The sequence below is a fragment of the Antrostomus carolinensis genome, unplaced genomic scaffold (genome assembly GCF_000700745.2).
Source record: "Antrostomus carolinensis isolate BGI_N321 unplaced genomic scaffold, ASM70074v2 scaffold7680, whole genome shotgun sequence".
NCBI classification, from domain to species: domain Eukaryota; kingdom Metazoa; phylum Chordata; class Aves; order Caprimulgiformes; family Caprimulgidae; genus Antrostomus; species Antrostomus carolinensis.
In genome coordinates, this window is record NW_010286455.1 from 31,423 (window position 1) to 51,876 (window position 20,454).

At 42.5% G+C, this 20,454-nt stretch overlaps 1 protein-coding gene across 1 annotated transcript in view; it reads right to left on the reverse strand.

The window, feature by feature from the left end:
• Window positions 1-2,889: 2,889 nt before the first annotated feature.
• The window catches only part of MACROD2 (mono-ADP ribosylhydrolase 2), a gene marked incomplete at its 5' end in the record, with an annotated part of 84,153 nt that continues 66,588 nt past the window's right edge, over window positions 2,890-20,454 (reverse strand). The window contains 3 exons of the mRNA XM_029085693.1: window positions 2,890-2,951; window positions 8,506-8,574; window positions 15,005-15,016. Coding sequence (XP_028941526.1) covers window positions 2,890-2,951; window positions 8,506-8,574; window positions 15,005-15,016 — 143 coding nt within the window. The remainder of the gene's footprint in view (window positions 2,952-8,505; window positions 8,575-15,004; window positions 15,017-20,454) is intronic.

The following is a 20,454-nucleotide window of genomic DNA, read 5'->3' on the forward strand; positions in this document are numbered from 1 at the left end:
GGGAATCCAGCCAGTGCCTCTTCCAGCAGCCAGGGTTTGGACATGGTGACCTGCTGGTGGGTGCTGGCAGTGGCCAAGCCTGGAGGCGGGCAGTGCACAGGGCTGTCTCTATTGATATTTCTGAGATTTTGGAGCACCTAGTCTTTCAGATCCCTAGCACAAGAAGGGTGGTTGTTTAACAGTGTGTGCAGATTATAATCCTTTGTGGCAGTACGTGTTCTTGAAGCAAATCTCCATTTATATCCTAGGGAGCAGTTTTAAAAACAAGGCAGGGGAGGACAAGAAGAAGCTGGCTCCCACAGGTTGCCTGCAGTCAGTACCGTAACTGGGAAAGAAGATAAAGATGCTAGAAAAGGAGTGGGCCTGGAAACAGGCCGCTGATGATATGATGCCGGAGCAAAAGAGATCCAAGACAAGACAGGGACTCATGGTTCAGAAGAAATTCTTGTAATTGCAGGGATAATTGCAAAACATTGTTAGAACTGGGAAGTTATGTTTCTTTCCAACAGGCTTACAGAACAAAATGCAATGAAGAACAAAGTGAAATTAAAGCAAAGAGTCGCTTCCCCAAAGCTCCCTCCCTCCCAACCCGTGGAGCATCTCTGTGTGCTCTTTTCTGCCAAGAATGATGCCGTAAGGATGTCAGCGCCTGCCCATCGGGTTTCCTCAGGTCTCTCCTCTCCTGCATCCTTCCTTCACCACAGCAAGGGAGAGAAAAGAGAAAAAAAATTAAAAAGGCAAAATTTCAGATGTCTGCACAGAACTCAGGTCTCATCTTTCCAGCACAGATGCCTACGGTTTCTCCTTCTGTCACACTCGCAGCACGTGTATGTGTCACACGGTTAATATAGAACAGCCACTATTATCTCTATGGCAAACTGGCTGCACTCATTAGGGTTTCTTGGTTTTCCATAGCACTGTGCTACCTAGCTCAGTGTCAGAGGCTCCCAGCTCTGCTGGGTGCTTCAGTGCTAGACCACAGAACATATCCTTAAAATGCTAACCATCAGTTTAGTAAACATCCCCAGTAAAGGGATCTCCTCAGCTCTGGAAGACCCTAGCAAGACCCTTTGAAATTTAACAGGGTGATCAAACCTCCCCAGGTACTTGCTCCTTGCAATTAAAACAGTGACAGCACCATCGGGAGGGCTTTGACAGAGAGCTGTGAAGGATTTCATGCCTGCTTCTAATCACGCGCGTGCCATCAAAATGCCGGGCAAGACATGGTGCGCCTCAGCTCAGGCTCTTTTGCTTCAGAAAGGTGCTGGCAGAGCCAGGCCTTGCAGTGGAATTGAAGGGATTTAGTAATTAATTGCTAATTGTGGTATTATTCCTGTGAACTCTGCCTTCGTAAAGAAAAAAACACTCCAGCCCAAAACATTCACAGATATTCTTTTCCATGGGAGAATGCAGCATGAAACACAGACTTCCTACAGACTGCATGAAAGTGGTACTAACTGTCAGATGTCTTTTTTTGAGCCAAGGAAGGGTATTAACCTTTCTGTGTATTTTTAACAGTGAGGATTTCATTGGTTCCTCTTCCTTTTCTGATTGAACAGAACATACAACCAGAAGCTAGGGGGGGGAAGGAAGAGCTGTGGCAGACATATTTTAATGGCAAGGGCGCCTTCTAGTTTTGGTTCAGTATTTTTTCCCAGGGATCCCATCAGGCCTGTTTCTCACTCCAGCAGTAAGGCAGCACATCGTCTATACGCTGACAAGGACAAATGGCTACACTCAGTAACGAGACCTTGTATTTTAAATCTCTGTGATACAGCTGCCGCCGTTGTAAAGCCACCATATTTGGTCCTGAGCTACGTGAAATCCCATTACAAGCATAAATAACACATCTTGTTGTATGTGATATTGTCATCTCATAGAATCATAGAATAGTTTGGTTGGAAAAGACCATCACGATCATCTAGTCCAACCGTAAACCTGGCATTGCCAAGTTCAGCACTAAAGCATGTCCCCAAGCACCACATCTACATGTCCTTTAAATACCTCCAGGGATGGTGACGCCACCACCTCCCTGGGCAGCCTGTTCCAATACTTGACAACCCTTTCCGTGAGTAATTTTTTCCTAATATCCAACCTAAACTGATAACCCTACACTGAGGAAGCACATTAAAAGCTTAAAAGTAGCTAAAAAACTACTTCTGAGGGAGAAATGGCAACTGCTTCTCGTAACTGAGGATGAGCATCCGACTTCTGTATTCCTACCAAATTGTTCACTTTTATCTAGGGCCAAGGCTGCTTACGCCTGTGAAGAACTTTGCAGCAACAAGCACCATTGCAGGCTCTGGCCACAGCACTAGCATTTAGTGGATAAAGCCATAAAAAAGCTCCAAAATGCGGCAGAGCTCCAGGAGGCAGCTCGCTGACTTTGCCTTGTTTTTCAGTGGTATTGCTACAAGTGACATTAGGCATCGGAAAGCCAAGGGCAATAAACCCCTCGTGACGTGAACCTGTTGTTCTCAGAATACAGATTGTACAGAACTGAGCTCGGTTCCAACTGGTATAAATTGCCTGTCATTTTCCTAAGCAATGCCAAAAATCGTTCGCTCGGTTACTCTTCCGTTCCTTATCTCGGCGCTGTCTTGCCTTCTGATGATCTAAGACCGTGCACTGTCTAAATCCATTACAGTTGCAGACTGCTACTATAATATTTACTTGACAAATCAAGTCTATTGGATATTTTCATTTTTTGGTGTAATACGGGTCATATCAGACAATTTATTTTCCTTTGTATTCTGTCTTCCTCTTTTTTTATTTTTTTTTTTTGTAAATTCTAACTTTAATTAAGGTAATTTTTAAAGCAAGTTTTCAAATAAAAACTGAATGGAAAATGGGGGAGGTGGAAATAGCCATAAAGGTCTTACCTGTTACTTAAGCTTCCCGCTCTGTTTCCATAGGATCATTTATACTTTCAACTTGACTATTCATTTCAGCTGAAAACAAAAGGAGACAGTCATCAAATTCTATTCAGGATTCTTGTTAAGTTTATCATGTCAAGTAATAACCTCTTCTAACCCGAAGGGGACATTTATGGCATTAAAAATTCTACCTCGTAAATCCACAGAAAGGTCTCTCAGGCCAGCCATGCTACCCTGTGGTTACACAGGAACCCTGAGCAGCGCTCCTGCCAGGGTGCAGGCTTCAGCATCACTAGAAACGCAGACCTCTGCATCTAGATCTTCCCTTTGGTCTGCACCCTTCCAGTTTGACTTTGGCACCCAACCGAGGTGCCCAGCTCAAGATCTCAAGGACCCTCCTCTGTCTCTGTAGGCCACAGGCAGAGACAGAAGTATCTCCAAAGGGTGATTTAGAGTTTCACTGGGCTAAGTGGTCTCCATCCTGTGATTCAAACACCCACAGGCTTCTGACAAAGTCCCCGGCAGGACCTAGGGCTGAGGTCTGGGCCAAACGTGGATCCATCTCCAGTCACAGAGATGCTGCTGCTTCCAGTTGTCCTTGAACTGCAAATTGCTGGCACCTAGGAGAGGATTCAGGGGCAACAACACTATGCTCCTACAGATACCAGCTTGCTCGTGTACTATCCATTTACAAAACCAATCTTTTTTGTTTTTTTTTTTTTCATTTAAAACTACTAAAAAACCCCAAGAAATAATTTAAATAAATAGAAGGCTTAAACCCATTTCAGCGTGACCTGTGTCAAAAAGCTCATCTAAACTACAGCAGGTATGACTGGTCCAATCTGGGCTAAATATAAAAGGGTTACTTCAGCGTGTGCATTTTTAATATTAGTATTTAGTATTTGTGCTGTGACTAATTTGAATGGAGCCACTTATATTAATACTTTTTTTTTCTTTCTTTAACCTTGCTTTACGTTGTGGTATCAACTGCAGATTCCAAGTCATTTGATGTGGGTGACGGGGAAAAACCTCCAACGTGAATGGGAGATTTGGAAACTAAGGGAAGATGGGAGAGGGGCGGGGAAAAAAAAGCCAAAAATCAATAACTGTGTAACTTCCAGCCAGGCAGTACGATCTCTTTCTAAGTCAATATCATGTCAATAAACCTGTTCGGGTTTTGAGGAACCATTTGTAAATTATTCATCATCCATATGCAGAACAGATAACATAATGGCTTCCTGGATGTATGCAATGAATAATAAGAAAAGTATCCGCTCCTGATTACAGAGCTGTGATGCACATCACATTTAGCGACGCTGTGTTTTTTACACGCATTTGCATAGCAAAGACAGGATGCTTAATAAAAACCATTAAGGGAAGGCTGCTGTGCGCTGACGACAGCAGCCTTTCTCAGCCTCTTTATGCCAGCCAGTTTTCTGAAAATACCATGAGGCTTCACTCATGTTTTACAGAGAACTCCTGCAAAACCAAAGCTTGATTGGAAACCTCAGCTTAGGCTCCGTCAGCATCCCAGATGAGTACACCTCCTTCCCCTTCCTTTTTTTATGGCTGCAAGCAGTTGATCCCTGTCCATCATGCTGATAGTGGGGAGGTGGCTCACAGACATTAAGGCACCGGAAGGTTTCACTATTAACTTCTTCCTATATGTCTGTGACTAAGCTCAGCTCTTCACGCTAATGCTGGTAAGGACAGGAAGATCTAACTGAAGGAAAAGCTTCTGCAGACCACAGGGTGAACCTCAACAACAGGTGTCACTACCAGGCCACCTACACAATCCTCTATATTTAGCTGGAAAATCACGCAGCAGTGAAGAACCTACCGCAAGAGCAGATGGAAAAGCTGCCACCGGGTATGGCAGAGATGTGACTCACAGCCCTCGTGTCCTCCCAGCATGAGCTGGTGTCAGAACAATGTCATTAACCCTGAGTGCACTACATCCAATTGCATCACAAGCCAAAACTGGCCCCCTCCTCACTAAACAATGTTTTTAGAGGTGTTCAACTGCTAAATTACATTAGCAGTCTTTTTGCATATACTGTAAGTCAGCAGCTCAGCGATGCACCTGAACTTCAAGGAGGCTGCACATCTCCTAAATTCAGTTTTACCTGCTCCCCCTTCTGCAGCATTGGACATTTCTGTGCAATGGAAATGCACATTCCTCTGCCCTCTCCCTATCTGTTTTTCCTTCAATTTTGGCCCAGTGGGGAGCATCTGTCTGCACCTCCTCTCTCAATCTGTGAGCTGCTTAGCACTTCTCAAATTATGACCAGGGAAGGATTTCCCTTCAAAAGCAAGCAAGTTCCCTGCAAGAGGAGAAGAAATAACCCAGCAAATAGTTCACATCCATCAAAGAGCTGCAGTTGCTGCTGAGCCGGTGGACATGCGTTGGCAGCAAGGCATCCCACCTCTCCCCTGCAAGAAAGCTACGTGCTTAAAGGTCAGCTAGCCAGGAGTCACAGCGTAGCATCTAAGTAGAGAAGACAGGCAAACAGGAGATGAGAAAACCAAGTTTAGAGTTGTCTGTGAGAGCATGAGTGCATTTCCCCACCCCAGGATATTATGCTGTATATCTGGATGGTAGATGACACCTAAATCTTACTGTCTCCATTTAAATAGGAGCACAGTCAGACTCTTACTTACAAACATAACCTATTTCTTCAGCCCCTTCCTAAACAATGTTTCCCCCTTGCATCCACATAACTTGGCTACATCACATTCAGCTATAATTCCAGGCTACTTAGAAAGAAAACCATCTACCTTGAATTCAACCCACTGTGTGGTGATGAAGCACGTGCACCCGTTTACTTGGTAGTGACTTGTTTCTTGGATATTACATCAACACTATAAAAAGCATGAGGGTGTTAACTGTTGAGATCTTCCTTTTATATCGCTTTGGTGAATCACATGAAGGTCAGGTTGCTGATGGTGCATTCATCAGCCTGCACAAGCTTATAAAATAAAAATGGGACATTTCAGGTTTGACACTGCCTTCATCTTTTTGTTTTCTCCTATTGTATCAGCATGTCAGCATGCAGCTTTCTACAGGCTTGAAATAAAAAAGGCCAATGAGTAACCCCATTATGAAAGGACTGAAGAGTTTGATCCACCTGATACCAGCTGGAAACTAACATCTACCACAGTAATCTTTAAAGCTTTGGTGATGAAAAAAAAAAAAAGAATACAAAAAGGCTGCTGGTAGGGAAACACCATCTAGGAAACCAATCACCAAAGGTGGGGTTTGTCACCATTAAAAAATACTAATCAGCAAATCTGTCCTGGCTACAAGAAATTTAATATCCACAGGTCTTCACTCTGGTGTCTGACGGGAGATTGCCAGTAGCAACCTGTATCTCTGTATACACGTCCCTGCTCAGGCTTACACACACACCCTCTGACAGCTTTCCCGATGGAGAATCACGCCCAGCTTTCAAATAATAGTAATTTCTGAAATGTATCACTATTACAGCCCTGCCTACTAGATGAACCAATATCGAGATCCACCTAAACTGTCTAAACTCTCCGTGTTTCTAAAATGCTTTTTGCTGTGACATGGTACATGAAATTAAAACATAAGAGCCAGGCTGCCAAGGGGTACCTGGTGAGACACGCTTGTGCTTTCAGCTGTGAAACAATGAGCTCTCCTGGGGCAGAAGGAAGGGGACCAGAGATGAAGTAGGCAATTTACCTAAAAATTACTGTCAAAGGGAACCCTTTTCAGTTTTTTTGATCTCAACTAGTACCCAATACATTTAAAAATTTTAGGGCTTTTTTTTCAGCAAAACTTAACCCTTCAGATAAAATACAGCTGGGGGAATTTGATCCTTCCTCTGTTCCAATTTTTTTAAACATGTAATATATGTCCATGAGAAAAAAAACACCGTGTAATATAATCCCAATAGCAATTTAAGCTTTAGAGAAATGAAGACTTCCTTGAACAGCAGAGTACTTTTCTGCAGCTTTAGTCAACAGCCTTTTTCTGTCTTTCCATATAACTTAGAAAGTTCACAGAAAAGGAAGTTACGAGATGAGTTAATATGTAGAAGACCTTACAAGATAAGCAAGATTTGAAACAAAGAAACCTATCAAGATCATAATTTCAGAAGCTGTCAGCAGATCCAGCTGTGCTGCACTACAGCACGTGTTACAAGAGGTATACGATAGCTTTTCTTTCCAGTGGGAAATCCCTTGAGATATTCTTTCAGTAAATTTGGATTTATTTTCACTAAGTAGCCCAGACCATTCCAGGGACTCAAATATTTTAATGTGACTATGACTTTTTGGTTTGTTTGTTCAGAGGATGAGGAGAGAAGGCTGGTTTGGCTTTCTTCTGCACACTTACTAGTAAAAGCATAGTATCTAGCATTTTTAAAAAAAGAAAAATCCATTATGCACACTCTCTTTTCCTCTGCTTGCAAAAACTGCCCTACAAGCCAGTATCTAAATCAGCCAATGATTCAAACACTGCTGCACAATCTGACATGAGAGAAAATAAATCAGCATTAGGTTCTTTGCGTAACTAATAGCAAAAACTATATAATTGTTTTGGTTTTGGGATGTAAAAAAGTATGCCTTGAATTTATATTATGACAATGCTGGAGAGGTTAAAGGCGGAGTTAAAAATCAGCCTTTGCTACAGAGAGGAGTCCGCGATAATATAACAAGGACCTGAACTCCACTTCCAAACGCAGTGCTGTTTGGAGCTGTAAAGAGGACCCTTTGTGTAAAAACCAAGAGAACCCTTTACGTGGCTCTGTTAAGCTGTAAGAGCCGATCTAGAGGCATGATAAGGGCCTGCCTCACCAAAACCTCAGCACACTGATCCCATCCATTATTTCTTTACACAGACAAAGAGCCTAGAAGGACAATTTTTTTTGTTTACGAACATGTTCGGCACTGCAGAGCTTGAGGAGTGTCCTGGTACTCAGCCCTTGCTGGGACTCTGCCAGACAACTGAGCTGGGTCATCTGCTCACTGAGGTTAATGTAAAAAAAAAATAAAAATTCATTTCCAAGACAGGAAATTTGAGTTGATAATGTCCACAAACCTGACCGGAACTGCTGTTGGGCCACCAAACAGTGATAGTTTTATCAGTAGTAAGTATTCTAGGGAGATAACTTCCATCTGCTACCAAACTGAGCTACATATGGACTCTGAAGGAGGAGGAGGAAGAGAAATCAGCTTTGAGGTAGAAGGAGGCCAACATATGAGTTCAGAGCAGTTATACAACCAACACTTGCCCCATGGTGGAGTCAGTTACCAGCACAGACATTTTCAACAATATCTTCTGACTCCTGTGTGAGACCACACACATCTTGGCCAATTTGATATCCAGACCAACATTACAGTAGGCCTAAAATATTGTTTTATTAAAAGGCAAGCAGATTGACCATACTAATTGAACACACAAACCCAATCAACTAGAAAAGCAGGATTATGGCACTGAAAGGTACCAGGCTTCCAAGACAGTAGAGATTGACACTCCCAAGAAGACTCTGTTAAAGAGATTATAAATATAACTCTTATTTTTTGGGGGGAAGCGTACAAACAAACCCCAGAAAAGCATGCTACCTATCCATTTCAGGACAACCAAAATATTAGAAAAACATACCGTCCTTATTTGAAACGTCTGCTGCTTCACATGGGAGGTCAATTTTCATAGGCTCCGCAGAAGCTTCCTCTAAAAAAAATCCCTGTAAAACAAGTCAAAGAAGTAGGAAAAATCATTACTTGCAGGAAAGTCTAATTCTCAGACTCCATATGCTTGTTTTTCTTCTGGCATGCTCTTAACTTTATAGACTCTGCTGCTGTGTAGTGGCAGCCATTAGAGAAAAGGGCAGAGGACATAGAGGGAGGAACATGGTTTGAAAATAATTGCTTGAATATTTGTAGCAATCTGCACTCTTTTCTAACTGGGATTGTTAAAAGCACATCATGGTGTGTGCTTCTGCCTCCCTGCCATTCTTTTCTCATCATTTGTGAAGAATCCCTTCTGCTCAGGAAATGCAATATATGATGGGTACCCAATCACACAAAGTTTTTCTAGCTAGCAGAATAAAAATAGGTACAGTGAGAGTTCAAATATATGGGGTAGACAGACACAAACTAGAATTTGAATTTAGGAAAATGCATTTTATCACTCAACATTTTTATCTCGTCTGCCTCAGGCTTGTCTGGAAGCTTAGATTCAATCTCCTAACAATATTTGAAATGGAAAAGAAAAAAAAAAGTGGTTTTGCTATTTAGTACACAGTTGTCCTAATATTCTGCTGTTTAGAGTGCTGAGGAGCCAGGTTTTAGTTAACTTCCATCACGCTACTTCTCCACTTTTGTGGCTGCTAGAAAGCCTGTTGCACCTATCCTGTGGTTGAACTACAGGATGGCAGGCTACTGGTTGCTAAGCGATCCAGACATTTGGGTGGTTATTATGAGACAGCAAAGCGTAGTAAGGACTGAGACATTTCAGAAACGGTTTACTCTTGAGCTGAAATAATTTACCTCTTCTGCAACAGAGATGAAACGTTCGTCGTCCCACAAACACCTCCTTCCTCTTTCTGAGGAAGTCTAGAGTGGGTTTTTTTAAGTACACTTGAGTGCACTACATTTATTTTGTCCACAAACACGTATCTACCCACTGAAGTTTTCAGTTTTCCTTCTACCTGAAAGTCAATACACTGTCACGGAGATTTTTGTTTCCTTTGTGCTTGCTATGTTGGCAATGTTGTTCTCAGAGGCAACTTCCAGTGCACTACGTAAGGTTTTACCAAACACCAAAATACTAAAACAAGCACCCAACTCATACAGAAATCAACAAAAAATAGCCAGCTGAAAGCTCAATTAGCCATCTCGGCAAGCATGGGGGAAAGTGCGATGGAAGACTTTACAGTGATGGAATTTTAATATTTTAATATATTTTAATGTATCTTCAACTGCAGAAATCCTTCAGTAGATTGTCATATCACCAGCTCCTCCTCCTCATCACTTTAAAATCACCTCCCCATACAAACAAACAAAATGCCTATAAACATCTGTGAGCCCCACATGTCAGTGAATGCCTGAGACAGCCCCTTTGTGGATGCATCAAATTCCTGATGCTTCTCCGCATAACTCCGGAGAGCGAGCGTGTGGTTTTCTCCTGAGGTGTCTTACGCACCATCAGGCCTAAGCTTTCCCAGCGCTCACCCACAGCTCACAGAAAGGATAAACCTAGGTCACCCCATCACAGAAGTGTGCCCACATGACAGGAACTGTCTCAAGGCTGAGAGGTATGTTCAAAATTTCAAAATCAGAATGAATATTGGGTGACTATGAAAGCACTGATTAATCAAGGAAGATACAGTGAAATTCAGGTTGTGCTACATTTTGATTAGCTGGGGAAAGAAGATATATGAAAAGCAAAATTTTGTAAAATCAGCTGTCCCACCACGAGTGCAGCCTGCAGTGGACACAGCCCTTCCTACCAAGACAGTCAGATGTCTGATGTAGGGATTTGGGATCCCTGCTAAATACCAACACACTCCAACTGGCAGCTGATGCCTCAGAATCCAACTCTGCTGCCTCTAAAACACTGTCTATTAACCGAATAAAGGAGATATGATATGACAGGTTATGTCTTGGCTTCTAGTTTCTGTAACAGCTAGAGATACCTACTCGTTCTCCTGTTGTCAGCTCCTAAAGACGCTTGCGTGAAGTTCACAGACCCTATCCCAAGATCTCCCATTAACGAGCCGGCACGCCTGGCTTCACCATGCTGCCAAAAGGTTTCTCACTTTCCATTTCAGAAATCTCTCATGCAGCTGACAGGTGCAAAGGATTATTGGCACGGTGCTAGGTGAAGATAGAGCCTAATTAAAGAGAAGGCATTTTGTGCATACATGTGTGTATATGTGCACACATGTGCTAATTAGGGCTGCTGTTGCAGGGACAAAAGCAGAAGGTGTCAAGGACCCTCAATACCAAAAGCTAAAGGTTCGTCTCTCGGGGTGAGCAGCCCTAGCGAGGGGCTGCAAAGAGTAACAACAGCAGCAGCATATTTGCAAAATTACTTTTTGAGAGGTTTGGGGCCATCAGCATAGTTAAAAGAGCACTAATGTGTGTTCTGCTTTTTCACCTCCTTTCCAAGTCTGAGTAGGTGATTCCCCATCTCTTCTAAGAGGGTATTATGGTTGTATCGGGGCTTTTTATAGTGTATGTAGATTGCTGGATATTGTCAGCAAGAAAATGATAGTGGGAAACAACATTCAGGGGCAAAGAAGGCAGAAGATATTTTAAACCTTAACAAAGCCAAGCACCACCACAAACCTTGGGAGGAGGCTTGCACATTATATCATCCCATTTGTGGGAAGACTTTCAAACTTAGGTAATATAAATCTTCATTTCGTCCCTCACTATGATTGTGGGTGGGAGACAGAAGCATTCACTGTACTGCCATGCAAGTGGAAAGGGTATTATCCAAAAAGCTTTTTCCCCGCCGTGCAGTAAAACCGAGTGCCACGCAGAAATGAGCCCATTTCACATAAACAGCAGAACTCGATCAATACCAGAACTGACTTGACAACCAATTTGTTCTAGAGGCCTCGGCTCACCCCCTTGTTTTGATTCTTTCAGGTTAGAGCACAAACAAGTGAGGTATTTTGGGTATTTTGAGCAGGAGCTGAGAGTCACGGAAGGGGAGGGAGCCGGGGAGATACCACTTTCAATTTCAATTACCATTTCCAATTGTGCTCCTGACAGAGCTCATTACCTGAACCCTTTGCAGGCTGGTTACACAACCAGCCCAGCACTAAGAGACAACAGGCTTCCTGCGTGGGCAAGGATGGCTCCTAGCCTTTCGAAATGTGTAAGACAAAGATACACCAGGAAGATAGAAATCTCTGTACTGTTATTTCTTCTTCTTTTCTCCTTTATGTCGCAACCTGTCAATAGTTTCATGTGGTTACAGCTAATACACTGTTCTTTCCCGAGAGAAATGTGGTTCTAGATTCATGTATGACTCACAGGATTGACATGAAGATGTTGCCGGTACATTAGCATCAACTTTAAAAGTGTCCGAGTACGGAGGTCAGACATCTATTCTCCACAACCCTGATAAATCCTAATATAAGTCAAAAATGTAACCCTCCTCCTCCTCTCTTTGCACAAGGTTTACATCTATTTCAAGGGATAAAAGCAGGCAACTATGCAGGCTTAGAAGCTGTAACACAGAGCAATCCATAAAACTCATTTTTACCTGATTTTTACAAGGCTTTGCTGTGTACTGCAGAGCGCCTTTGTAATCAGGAGAGAGAGGCAGGTCCCTCTCCCAGGTAATTCAAAGCAAAATCCCAATGTAGTCTCCCTAGAATTGATGAATCATTCCTGGAAGGTGCCTGAACTGGGTTTCTGCTCTGAGCTGCCCATCTGAAGGGAGTTTATTTCTTTTTCCTGATCCTCCAGGGAGCCTGGGAGATCGGGCTCTCTCAGCAGAGCCCAGCCTTCAAGACCAGCATTGGCAGAGTCCTCGCACCCGCTGTGGGTAAGGGGTTGCCAAGTGGGCTCTGAATCAGGAATCTGTATTTCTGCTCTTAGTTCCTAGCTTGTTATAAGGTCGCAGACTAGCTTTAAGATAAAACAGAAAAACAGATTTCATGCATACATGAGTTCTGTCAGCACAATCAGGCAACGCCAAGATAACTTAAATCTTAAAAATTCCTCAGTTTTAGACGTCTCACAACTAAGTGGGAAATCCTGGCCCTAAGATCATTCTGAATGTTTGAGGAAGAAAAGAGTTATCAATAATATAACACTCCAGATGACTCATACATTTTTACAGGTAAAATGGCAAGGTCATTATTCCTGTAATATCTGCCCAGCAATTTTGGGTGTTGCCACAGGAATTCCAATAAAATACCATCCTGCCCATGGACAACTTGCAACCAGGGGAAATTCATTAGTCATCCATTATTTGTAGAGCAGTTGCTTCTACTCATGTTATACACTTTGAAAAGATCACCTCTGTCATTAAGCAATGAAAACCACATTGCAACTATTCGGAATGATCCAGATTTCCTTGACTTGTATCCACTGAATAAAATTTATTATTTTGAGTTTAGCTGTAAATATGATTCCTCCAATTGGGAGACTCTGAGAAAGAGTCTCATAAAAATCCAAATTTCTCTGCTTAAAATTTGAAGGCACCAGTTTTCATCTGCAGCAACAAAAAAGACAGACAAAGCTTTTCTGACCCACAGCTGCATTGTCTTATCTGTCAAAACCAGTTCCATTTTTCTTGCTCTGCAAATAGCCAGAGCTGTTTTTTTTTTCCTTCTTCCCAGCCATTTCACTGTAGCTTTGCTGATGTGACTGTCAAGCCTTCATGTACTTTGTTTACCGCTGTATTTTAGTAACATTATAAATGCTGCTTCACTTAGAAACTGAAGCTGTCTGTGATACAAGGGCTCAGTTTGACTCCTGTTTGACACCTCCATCTGGGATGACTGACCCTTTTAACCAGCCCAGATTCTACCACATGAAAGATTTATGCTGTCTTCTTGTATTGCTCTACATGCAAAACCACCCAACCTGCTGCTCTCAGGGCTCTAAAACAAACACAGCAATCACAGTCCATCTGTACTTTGCTATGTTCAAGTCGATGGGCAGTTTTTCCCCTTGCCATCCTTTTACAACGCAAAGGTTGAGCACGACAGTGCCGAGTCTGCAGGAATGGCGCTGCCACAAAAGTACCTCTAGCTATTCAGCGTGGCTTCATTAACAACAAACATCTCCATCTGTTAAATCAGGAATATTCTACCTCGATCAAAAAAACCCCCAAACCCCAGCAATTAGGCACCACAGAGATGAAAAGAAACCTCAAGGATGCAGATTTCAGAGGAGGGTGTGCTGGCCAGGACGCTAGCTTTGCCGGGCTTTTGAAAGCGCTGAGCATCATTTCTTAACGCCACGCGTGGGCTGTCAGGATTCACGTTGCAGCCCCTTCATTGTTAAATGGAGTGTTTACCCTCCCTTTCAGCATTCTGGCTTTGTCTCCCAGAGTGACCCAGTGCAATGAGGCTCCCCCGTCCCTCCAGTGCAGCGTGCATCACGTCAGCTCTCCGTGTTTGTGCACGTAACTGTCCCTAAGGGCATCGCGCTGCTTCCAGCCACTGTTATTTCCAGCTCAAGCTGAACTGCAATTTTTTTTTAATGCGATTTAAAAGTGTTTAAGATCTGCTTATCCCTATCCCCTCTTCCAGTCCTTTATTAAACATACTCTTAGTAAATCTCATTATGCCTCCTTTTCCCTAAAGGTGGGAATGGAAGTGCAGCGAGGATTGTCTCTCAGCAGTACGGTCCATAAGACCCATACAAATTGGGTGTCTCTAAAATCGCTAATGCCCATCAGGAGCTCTTTGTATCTTTTGTCTCTCTGTAACAACAGGATAAACCTGCACACAGCAGGCTCTTGAGGAATACAAGGGCATATCGTTTTAAGGAAAGCCCTTTTTGATTTTTTTTTATTCTGACAAAGCCTTAGCTGCGTAAGAGGTCACATTGCTGTTTTCCAGATGCTCTTTCTGTGAAACCTCTCATCAGAGAAGAAGTCTGCAGCAGGGAATGTCTCACATGGAACATCCAGAAGCTTTCATCACATTCCTCAACCGCTGGCTGTTAACACAACTAAAACGTTGCCTGGTTGTATTCAAACTAGTAGATCACCTGTCCCATCAGCTTCCAAAGCCCTTGTGTTCCATTTCCCTGCCTACAAATGAGGCAGATAGTACGCTCAGTGGTATTAGGAAAAGCAAAGTTTTTCTGAATAGATAGAAATGGCATGATTATTTACCTTTCTTTCCCATTCTGTCATTTTCCTTGCCACCTTCAACCATTTATGAAACTCATAAGAGATTTGGTTCAGTTCCTGATCACTAGCTTCCTGATCCTACAAAGCTGCGGAAGTGTGAGGAATTACAGCACTGGAGGACCCTTTTGTGTAAGCCACAGGAAATCTCCAGATCTCCTAAGGCTTGGCTTTCACCAGGCGGAACAATGTTTGGACATTCACAAACATATTTTCTAATTCCTCAGCCATGGGAGCAAGCCTGCTGAATGACCACTGGCTGACAGAATTATACCCGCACCCTCCACTCCCATCTCAACATCATTTTCTCTGCACACTCACCATGCTCATTACCATGTACCTAGTATGTCTCCAGCTGTCCTTGTACGGCAAATTTAATTCCTCTAATCTAGGGTGAGGACTCAGTCCTTAATTTTGAAGAAGCAATCCAGGAGCCTGATGACTTTAATAGACCTTGCTTTCCCCTTCATCACGAACAATTTAATAGCTCATGCTGCTGCTGGATTTTCCATCAGCACATACTGTGCCCCTATTCCATTTCAATCTTGCATTCACTGTATTTTCTGAGCATTTCAAATGATCTTGAGGCAATCGCAGCAAAGCAATAGACTGTGAAAGCAAAGAGGTCCTGGATCTCCTAAGGAGGCCAGATTTGTCAGAACACTACACTATTTATTTCAGAAAAGGGAAAGAAACTTTCCGTTCCCCTCCAAAGGAGCTGCTCCAAACAGAAGAGATCATGTCAATCCTCAACCCTGAGCAGCTGCACCAGAACTAGGTAGGTGCTAGGAGCACATATAACCAGTGCTGATGAGAAAGAGAAATTGTAAGGAAAGGGTGGGGAGGGAAAGGGTAAGCACATGAGAGGGCACAAACCACAAACTGCCTAACAACTGGAAATTAGAAAAGTCCCCTCTCAACATTCAAAAACTTTCAGACAAACACCCTTGTCTTTTATGAAGTTCCCGCTCCGTGGCTACAGCAGAGAGGATGATGGGGTGAAAAAGCACACCATCCACACAGGACAAAAGGAGGCTTTGCCTGAGTTTCTGGTAACGTATGCTCACCCTTATGGCTGCAACTATTTATTTATAGGGTCACTGCTTCTGAAGGAGATTACCACTAAGTCAAAGAAAAGCCCTGGAAAATATTCTGTTCAATTCTTTTCAAGGAGACCATTGCCAAGTATATGAAGAACGAGCTTCAAAGCAGCAGGGAACAGGGAACAGCAGCAGAAGGGTAAATAAAGAGGGTGTATGGATCTACCTGAAAGGCAGTAACAATATACAGTGTAGGAGAAAGACTTCTTCCTGTTATTTATCCAGAGACCCAAACCTAATTTTGCAACGTAAACCAGAATACTCACAATGAGAGGCACATGAAGTTCCACAGAGTTCTGCTAATAGATATGACCTTACAGGTGCACTGTAATTTTCAGACATTTTGTGATATAAAGATACAACAGCCAGCATGAAAAATAAAAATTAATAAGACAATTCCAAACACCAAAAAAACAAAACTCAAACCAGAGATAGAGTATACAACACACCCCGCTGAAACGTCTTGCTCTTTGGAAAGAGTACTTGCATTTCAACATTTTGTGATATAAAGATACAACAGCCAACATGAAAAATAAAAATTAATAAGAAAATTCCAAACACCAAAAAACCAAAACTCAATAAAAATCTGGATAACCAGAGGTAGAGTATACAATACACCCCGCTGAAATGTCTTGCTCTTTGGAAAGAGTACTTGCATTTCTAAAGGTTCATCACCTCCTGACTGAGCACTCTGTTTTAATTGTTAGAAACTTGTTAGCTTCCTAAAACCAAGCTGAACATAATATTTAACTCATTTGCTTGAAAAGAAGTAGTAATTGGCAGCACTCACTAACAAAGACCTTACAGATGATATCACATCTTTTCCCCTTACCGAGACACATGTTCAACAACGATCATTTTTCAAAAACAATTACAGAACTGTAGCATTTTTTTTTGTCTGTTTGTTTAACTGAGCTCGGCTCTGACTCCTTCAAGGCCAAAACTTTACAGTCAGCTTTAACTACATGGTGATAAACACAAATCTGCTATAAAGGACTAATTTTGCTACTGAGCTCCTCATCTGTTCCAGTTCTCAGGGCTGTTGTTTTGGACCTGGATGGTGACTCATCAAAGTATAACAGATGTTTAAATAAAACACGGAGGCACACTTGTGTGTATATTTATATTCAAAGGCAGTAAGCAATTTTTCATAAAGAAATGGCTGGGAGTTGTTTTCCCTCTGTAAAGAAGGGAATAGCCGAGTGATCGATGGTGGTGCTGGACACGTTACCCAAGGTGATGATCCCCTTTCTTCTTGAGAAGCACCATGTGCCCTGTGGAGAAAAGCCATCGCTGAAATCTGGCTTCTGGAGATTTGTGCGGCTTTCGCTGTCAGAGGATGTCATTAATGCTGATTGCTGCCCCCATTTCTCCAGTGAAAGCCTGGCATCCTCCTCTACAGCAGTGAGTGAGCCAACACCAGCCAGCCTCAAAGGAACAGGAGCGAAAACAAACATATTGCAAGTGCTACATTACCTCCTAAGCATGGATGCCATGTTTAATTTCTACTCATAACTGGAGGAATGCAAGAACAAAAGTTTACAACGATGACATGAAATAAGATGTTTCCCCAGGAAATAACAGAACTACATCAGAGCAAGGGGTGGTCTAACCTCCAGCTGCCCTATGCCAGCAGACAATAACCACATTCTCCTCTGAACACAGAGCATAAGCTATGAGAGGACCAAATTCCCCAAAACACAGTGCTGCCAGAGGGAATCCCATACCACCTACTCCCAAGCGAGACAAGCCTAAAAGAACAACCCAGCTACTACCATGGGCGTTTCATCTCTGTGGTGGCAATGGTGGTCTTCTATCCATTTCAGTAGCATGTCTTAAAAATCAGCTTTTACCACTTCCGGGCAGTGAGGGAAGTGCAGAGCCAGACAGCAACAGTGTATCTGGTGTTTAACACTTGAAATATCCACCCTGTCCTCCTGACACTCACCTCCTCTCATGAAGCCAAGAATACTTCGAAAACACTGAAAAGCACAATGGAAAAGATGACTTCTGTGGTTGCTTTTAGAAAAAAGTAATCCAGCAGCCTGGGTGTTGTCATCAGCACTGTAGCAGCATATCACCACATGATGATGGGCTTGGTCAATATGTCCTGGTAAGGCTAAAGACTGGATTGAGATCACCAAATCAGTAAGGTTTATTTGCTCTGTTTCTTGGAGAAAATTTTAAAACCAAATTCAAAAATTCACAGTGTCGGGTAGAAAAATTTTGCCTACAACAGAGCTTCCAGAAAAGCAATTTTGCAGGCCAGGAAAAAGCAAGTGTCAGTACTGGCAGTCATACACTTGCTTCTCTGCCTTGTGGAGAGCCATTATGCAGTGTTTTCTAAAATTGTAAATGTTCTTTTTGGCTCACAATGGGAAACAACACTAATATGCATCACAGGGCGTGAGATAAAATGTGCGGCGCTATTGTTGCCTTTGATTTGTCTTCCATTTATATCAGCTCTCAGTAAGAATTACACAAAGACAGAGCTGCAGATTTTTCTTCTCAACTTTTTCACATTTCATCCTTTGTTTGGTTCATAAATTCCAGGGTCTAACTAGGATGTTACATCAGAGACAGGAATTTACATTTAGATAAAAGAATGCAACAAATACTAACAACCATAATCCTCTCGCCTCCAAAAAGCTCCAGAGTACTTCCCAACTATCATCAGCTTTGTAAAGCAGGGATCTGACTTCCTTGTTTAAGCTCTCCTTGATTTTAGTGAGACTTGTTCCCTGTACTGCTCCGACGTAGTCTCCAGCTATAGAGATAGCTCCAGTTTGTAATCTGGGAAAAAGCCTGGGAAAAGACCCTGAGCACATTAGGGGAGTGTGATAATTACAAGAGGATGGCCACTTAGTTCCTTGCAAGTTATCTAAAAAAAAATAGGTAGCAGACACCCCCAAGAACAGCTTTCTGATTGCAGGTCACTTAAAAGAGACAGCTTTTCTTCTTCAGGACCCTACACAGGGACTCACTAGTCGTGAGCACGCAAAAAGCCAGAAACGTGCATAGGAGCCACAATGAATTGCTCTGGAGAAGTCCTCAGGTAGGTTCATCAACTCTAACATCTATCAATGTTAACATCCAGGTCCAGTGACTTACCAGATTTGCAGCTCAGTCTACGTGGAGGGTGCAAGTCCTGGGGGCTTTGTTGTCTCCCAAACAGCTTTATTCCTAATAACACTTGCCCTTATACCAGATCATACCCACTGTTTGAAGAGATCCATACTGCTGTTACTGGTCAACACTGGCAACTTTATAAGCAGAGGAACAAGGGGTCAGAAATTAACTCTAGGTTCCACACATGTCAGAGACTTATTTGTATCAAAAGGAAGTAAGTGCAAATAGCAAGTTAGACCAAGGTTGGCTTATGACTAGACCATTACTGTTATATTGGAAAAAAATTGGAACAACTCATTTGGAAAGCTGAGGCACATTTTTTCCTCCACTATCTTGCCTTCACTCAAATTATTGAAAAGTCTTCAAAGTCCTGTTATACCTCAAGGCACCAAATAGAAACTGGAGGCCAAAAATACAAACCACATAACATACGAGTCTGAACAAAAGTCTTTCAGGAAAAAAAAAAGGGGGAGGTGGAAGGAAACTTTCAGTTTTGTCTCAATATGCTTCCTATCAGAGAATGTGCTTTCAGAAAGACCAGGATTTTTCCCTTTAGCACTGGTGATCATATCTCCTCTCTCCATCAAACACTCTTCTAACAGAGAGGTTGTTCTAGATGCCAGCAGACTTAGGTCAGTATTTTCAAAGAATAAATTACTAACATTAGGAACTCTTTAAAATGGAGTTTTAGAGCCTGACTTTCAAAAGCTCCAAGTGCCCAGCAGCTCTAGCTGGCTTCAAAGGGTCTCACTTTGTAAGATGTTTGGGATGTGCTCAGCATTTGTGAAAATCAGGCCACCTATTTGGGATCCTAAACACAGACTTAAAAATTCAATGCCAATTCTCACTGCACTAGGGATGACACCACCTTTCTGACCCATGCTTAGAAAGCTCAGTGACATTATAACTAATAATATGGCTTTTGCCTTCTTTCTGCCCACAACAGAATTTACAGAACCACTAATAAAACCGGTGTCTATCATGAAAACTGGCAGGCACTTTGAGTCTAACAAGATAACTATAATTTTCCTTGAAGCTATTGAGCAAGTCTATAACATCTCCCCAAATCCTCTAATAATTGACAGCTAACACGGGTTCCTTACAACGAGGTGTTTTGAAGGTCAGCCAGAATACAGCAGCCAGTGCTGTGGGACACTCAGAAATGCCACATGCCATATAAAAGTACCGAAACTCAGGCTGCCATGCTGCAGTACTTAGCTCTTCCCATAATGCCATCTTCCTGCTATGGGGTGCCAGAAAACTTAAAGGCTTATACGTGGGATCCTAGCACCAAAGTCAAGACCTCTACCAATTAATCCAGAAGAGAATAATTGTATTAGCAGCTGATCGCAGCAGACTTTTGTCCTGCTAAAGGAGGATGACAAGCACAAGCACACATTGAAAACATTTCCTCAAGCTAAACTCCTTTAGATTGCTGGATTTGAACCATGTTTTATGATTTATTCATAATTAAGAGCTTCTTAGCTCATGAACT